The sequence below is a fragment of the Ursus maritimus genome, unplaced genomic scaffold (genome assembly GCF_017311325.1).
Source record: "Ursus maritimus isolate PB19 unplaced genomic scaffold, ASM1731132v1 scaffold_17, whole genome shotgun sequence".
Taxonomy (NCBI): domain Eukaryota; kingdom Metazoa; phylum Chordata; class Mammalia; order Carnivora; family Ursidae; genus Ursus; species Ursus maritimus.
Window position 1 is genome coordinate 58,932,226 of NW_024424119.1, and position 5,459 is coordinate 58,937,684.

At 64.4% G+C, this 5,459-nt stretch overlaps 1 protein-coding gene across 2 annotated transcripts; it reads right to left on the reverse strand.

Moving 5' to 3' along the window:
* Positions 1-393: 393 nt before the first annotated feature.
* TMEM250 (transmembrane protein 250) lies at positions 394-4,086 on the reverse strand. Of its 2 annotated transcripts, none has more exons than XM_040632185.1 (2): positions 4,019-4,086; positions 394-2,763 (listed from the first exon to the last, which is right to left on the reverse strand). In XM_040632185.1, the coding sequence occupies exon 2, from the start codon at positions 2,711-2,713 to the stop codon at positions 2,225-2,227; it is 489 nt and encodes a 162-aa protein (XP_040488119.1). In that variant the 5' UTR covers positions 2,714-2,763; positions 4,019-4,086; the 3' UTR covers positions 394-2,224. The 2 variants fall into 2 exon arrangements, with proteins under 2 accessions (XP_040488119.1, XP_040488118.1); XM_040632184.1 differs by lacking the exon at positions 4,019-4,086 and adding an exon at positions 3,651-3,794.
* Between the last annotated feature and the right edge of the window lie 1,373 nt (positions 4,087-5,459).

The window sequence follows — 5,459 nt, forward strand, 5'->3', positions numbered from 1 at the left end:
ACGAACAACTTTGGTTTCTGGCCGGCGTCTTCTCGTGCACGCCTCCCTTCCCCTGAAGCAGAGCTCACGCTGGACACTCGGTTCTGTGACCTCTTTCCTGGCCCTGTGAGGACCCTACACCCTTGTCGGCTGGTACACGTCGACCCTGTGGGCCTTGCCAGGACCCGCTGCCAGCACGGCCACAGTGTCCCTGCCGGCCTGACTGAGCTCCCGGCCGCAAGGTCAAGGCGGGCCCCCTCAAGTCCAGCACGTCTACTCCTTCCCTGGCATCATGGATGCCTGCTTTAAAACGTGCCCAATTTTACCTGTGACAGACGCCTTCTGTGGCATTTTTGGTCAGTTAGATCCTTACAGGAAGAATAAAGTTTTTGAGCTCTAAGCAATCACTCCATCCACATGTTAAAAAAATAAGTTTAATGCAGGTGGCTCATTTCATAAAGAATTTAACAGGCACTCGAGACACCGAGCATCTTTGTGTTCAACGTGCCAGCTCCCCACGTGGCCGCAACGACATTCGAGGTGGCACGGCCAGACCCCTCCTGCCGTCCTGACGGCGTGGACAGGTGTCCACCTCAGTGACGGGAGCTTCAGGGGAATCTGAGTTAACACAAAACAAAACTTTTAGGAAACAGCATGACTTAGTGCAAAAGGTTCTCTGCGGCGCTGAGAAATGGGTCCACGCAGGTCAGGTCCCCACCTGCCCTCCAGGGAACTAGGACAGACTCAGCCCGAGAAAGAACTCCGTCTGAGGAGCCTTCCCACTGTCCTCGTCGACAATCACTGGGTAGAAGCTGGCTGCAAATCAAAGGGCATGGTTCACAGCCAAGCCTTCTTTGCTTTCTCTAACTGATTTGGGTTTTTCTTCCCGTGGCTCCCAACTGTCCAACAGCTCCCCTGGCCACTGGACTGCCCGGCCACGCAGAGTCAAAGGGGCCACTGCCCACGCCCAGGGGGGTGGGGACAACTAGGGATGAAGCAGGGGTCTGTCACCCCCAGGATGGGGCTGTGTCCTGTCCCTGGTCTCTCTGCCTGTTGTCCCAGCACAATTACTCAAAGCAGCTTCTCACCTGCCGAGCGGACCCACGGTGACTACTGTGCCACCGGGTCACCCTCTCCTCCTCTGACAGAGAAGCGAGGGATCTGGACAAGACACTGGCCGGCCAGCCAGTTGGACCAGCCGGCCCTTTGCTCTTCCCAGCCCCACATGCAGTTCTGCTTGTCACTGCAGCTGCTCTAAGAGCCCAGGGCAGGAATATGGGGCAGCCGGCCCCTCACTCAGAGGCCCAGGCCTGGTGTGCGTGCATACCCCGAGAGGCACTCTTGCAACGGAAGCTTTGCTCATGTTTTCGTGGCACACACGCAGAGGCCATGGTGCGTCTCCTCCAGACCTCTGACATCAGCCCCCAGTACGCACATGTCAATTCTAGCCATCCCCCAAAGCTCTGCTCCCCTGCCCCCAGCCAGAAGGGAGTCAAGGTGCCTTCTCAGAAATCCACACCTGATGAGACTACGGCATCCAACCTGACGTTTTCCACAAACCTGCCCGAGAGGAAGACAGATCTGCCCTGCACCCAGGGCTGGCCGTGGTCTGGGAACTGCCAAGGCTGCCGGTGACTCCCACCAGACTGCATCTAAGCAAACCAACATGGCCCTGAAGCCTGGCCTGGGACTCAGGACCCCGACGCCTCTCAGGGGGACAGATGGAGCGCCTGTGAGCTGTGCCGAGACTTGGGTGGCCCAGGGCAGAGTGAACAGCTTCGTGGCAGTGTGGTATGTCAGCCAGTCGAGCCCGACACTTCCCTAAGGCTGGGAAGGCGGCTGGGGCTTGGGAAAGGGGGCCGTGTGGCTGGCCAGGAGCAACTCCCCTGCCGCCCGAGATGCCTGTGTCCCAGAGAGGAAGCAGGGACACAGAGGCTCTCCAAGGGCAGACCGGGCCAAAGGGCCTCACCCTGGCACAGCCTGGAAGTGAGGGCTGGAAGCACAGGCTGGTGGCCAGCGAGGCGCTGTGCCTAACCGGTCGGAGCAAAAAAGCAGCAGCAGAGGGGGCGCCAGCGTCCCCTTCACAGAACAGTCTCACCACCCCACCCAGACCGAGCCGGAGGCGCACCCGCTGCAGACCCCATCCGCAGGTCGGGCTGGAAAGAGCAGAATCCTGACCTACCCCATCAAGAAAGGAACAGGGTCACAATAAATAAACCCCAGAGCCGAGGCCCGCCGCCACCCGTCACATGTCCACGAAGACCATGAAGCACCAGCCCAGGCCCCCAACGAGCAGCACAGTCACTCGGATACCGTAGATGAGCAGCTCGTTCAGCAGGCGGAAGTCCACGCGCCGGCGGCCCAGCAGCAGCAGGAGCACCGACAGCTTCAGCTGGAAACGCAGCAGGACGCGCACGCCCAGGTACTGCAGGCAGAAGAGGGCGGCCAGCGCGCCCCACAGCGTGGCCGTGAAGAGGCTGCAGCTGAAGTAGAGCAGGAAGCGGATGAAGCCGTAGAGCCAGCGTGCCCGGATGTACACGTCGAAGTTGTTGTACTTGGTGCGCGCCAGGCGGGAAGAACGCGCTGGCCCGCAGGCTGCGTGCAGGCAGGTGGTGTGCGGGCCGTGGAAGGAGCGCACCCGCCGCGGGATGGGCATGACCGGCATTGGGGCCTGGGCGGTGGCGCGAGCCTGTGGCAGCGGTGGTGTCCAGGCAGTGGTCAGCATAGGCGTCATGGGCACCTAGGCCTGGAAGCCAGCAGCTGAGCCCCGGGGGATGCGGCGGCCTGCAGCAAAGGGACAAAGAGAGGAGCGGCATAAGCCCCAAAGACAACGGGAGCCGGTGCCCCCGTTCTGGGAAAGCAGCCAGCCCCGGGGCCACACTGAAACCGCTCCCACTCTTCACGTGCCCGGGGGCTGCTCTTGCCACAAGCGCAAGCGACAGAGGACACTTCAAAGGCAGGCACGGGAAGAGCCAAGGCTGCAGGGGGGGGGTGCGGCTGGGGGCCTGAACCCTGGCACTGTCACTCCCTAGAAGTAACCTGGGGCAGTTTAGCTCACCCTCCCGTCCCTGCCCTGCCACACAGGGCCGCCCACAGCGCTGGGCTCCCGCGGGTGCGGGGGAAGCTGGTGACCACGCCTGGCAGGCAGATGACATCACAGGCCTACAGACTGGGTGCCAGGAAAGGAGAAATACCGAGTGGCTCTCTGGTGACTGCCATTCACTGGTCGTCTAAACAACTCGTGGGTGGGAAACCTGCAACTACACGAGGTGTAAAAGCGGGCAGCCAAGCTGGGTACAGGCTCAGGAGACACATCACAGGGGCCTCGGCCTGGGGCGTGCCGCGGGGACCCCGGGGTCGCGGGGGCGGAGGCCGGGTGCTTTCTGCCCTCCCCGCGGGCTCGGCCAGAACCAGCTCCTAGAGGCTCCGCGCGCTTGCCTCGGTCCGGCCCGCACCTCCGGGCCGGTCTGCAGGACCCCGCAGGGCTCCCTGCCCGCCGCGTCCCGCCCGCCCTGCGCCCGCCGCCGCCGCCACGCACGGCCCTCCAGCGTCCGCGCCGCGGGCTCCTGGGGCGGGCAGGCGGCGGCGGCTTCCCGGCACGACGACCCGCGAGCCCGGGCACGCGGCGGCCGCCCGCCACCCCGGGGCAGGCCCGCCCGCCCGCCGCTCACCGGGTGCCCTCTCCGCGCCGGCGCCGGGGGAGGCCGGCGGTGCGGGAGGCCGGGCCTGCGGGCCCCCCCGGCACACGAGACTCCAGGAGCAGGGCGGCCGCATGGTGCCCACGGCGCGACGGCTGCGGGGCCCGGCCGCTCACGCATCCCCGCCCGAGGCCGCCCCGAAGGGCCCGGGGCTCGCGCGCCCAGCGGCCGGCAGCGTTTGGCCCAGCGTGGGAGCCGTAGCGCCGTCCCTCTGCGGCCACCGTAGGACTTCCCTCCCGCCCCTCCGCCCGCGGCGAACCGAAAGCGCCTCCCTTCCCCCCGGCTCGGAGCCGACTCTGAGCGGCCGGAACTCGACACTTCCCCAGGGCGTGCGTGCTTACGTGCCTGCGTGCGCGCGCGGTCCTTAACGCTGCCGCCCGGCGCCTCGTCCCGCGTACCCCGCCGCCAGCTCGGTCTGTCCTGCGCAGGCGCAAATCGTGGGCCTGCGCGAGCGGACCACGGGCGGCCCTTCTGCGCACGCGCGGCGGCGTCCTCACGTGTCCGCGGCCCGCGGGGCTGCCCCCGCTAGTGGGGGCCGGGCGGACGTCCGGGGAGGGTTGGGTGTCCGACTGCAGCTGATGCGCCCTGGGGTTAGCCCTCCCCGGGACAGTGGGGATTCAGTGCGGACTTGTTAAGTGTTAAAACCCGGCTGGGTGCCAGCATCCCGGAGACTCTGGGTTCCGGGTCGCTCCCTCCTAGACGCGGCTCTCTGTGCCCCGGAGGCTGGAGGCCGGACGGGCGCCGGGACCCTGCCCTCCTCCAGGCTGGCCGCGTCTCTCCCTCCGCGCTGTCCGCCTGCCGCTTCCCCAGCCCTAACCCCAGCAGCCCTAACCCCAGGTCCCCCAGTGCCCCGCACCCTAACCCCAGGCTCCCCGCACCCCGTCCCTGTTGCGTGGCTCCTGCGGTCCTGGCCTTTCTGCTCCTGTCCCTCTGGGGAGGACGATCTGGCTGGGTCAGGATGGGAAAGCAGTGGGAGAACTTTGAAAAGTATCCACAGCAACTTTGAAGGAGCAGCAGCTGAAGATGGGAGAAAAGGAGGATATTTTAAGAAATATTTCTTAAAATGCAGCTTTTCTGCAGGCTGGCTTTCCGGCAGGCGGCAGTAGCTCCCTGCTCCACGGTTGGCCCTGTGGCGGTGGTTTTCCTCTCCAGCCCCCCCCCCCACCCCGTCCAGCCCTCTCCCCTGGGGACACCCCACCCAGGACCACCTCAGCTCTGTGAGGAGGTCCCATTGCTCTAATACATGACCTTTCCCTTCACACTTGCTTGTTCTGTTCCTCTGCTCCTCTGCCTGACGAGCTCCTACTCAGCCTTCAAGACCCCAGTCAAATATCTCCTCCTCTGGAAAGCTGCCTCCGACCACATACCACCCTCTCCCTGTCACCCAGACCCTTCCTGAGTGTGTGGAGGGAATTCTGTTTGCTCTCAGCCCTACCTTTCTTCCATCCCCAGAGCTGCAAGGATTCGTTTATAGACCTATGTGCCCCCTTAGCTGTTTTCTCACCACGGCCCACTGTAAGACCCATTCCTACTTTGTATCCAGGCCGCACAGTCACGTGTTTAAACAAGTCCAGAAGCTTCGCAAAACAGGACTTCCGACCGCACAATCTGGTATGTTGTGTTGCTTCGCCCGTGTTAAGACACTGGAGCTGTGCACCTATGGCCCTACCGCGGACCAAGTAAGGAGCCCTGCCAGTGAGGACGGGGCTGTGTCCTCAGGGCTGCCTCGGTGGTAGGGTCAGGGGAAGCCTCCGACACATGCCGTGTTTGTGTGCAGGTCCT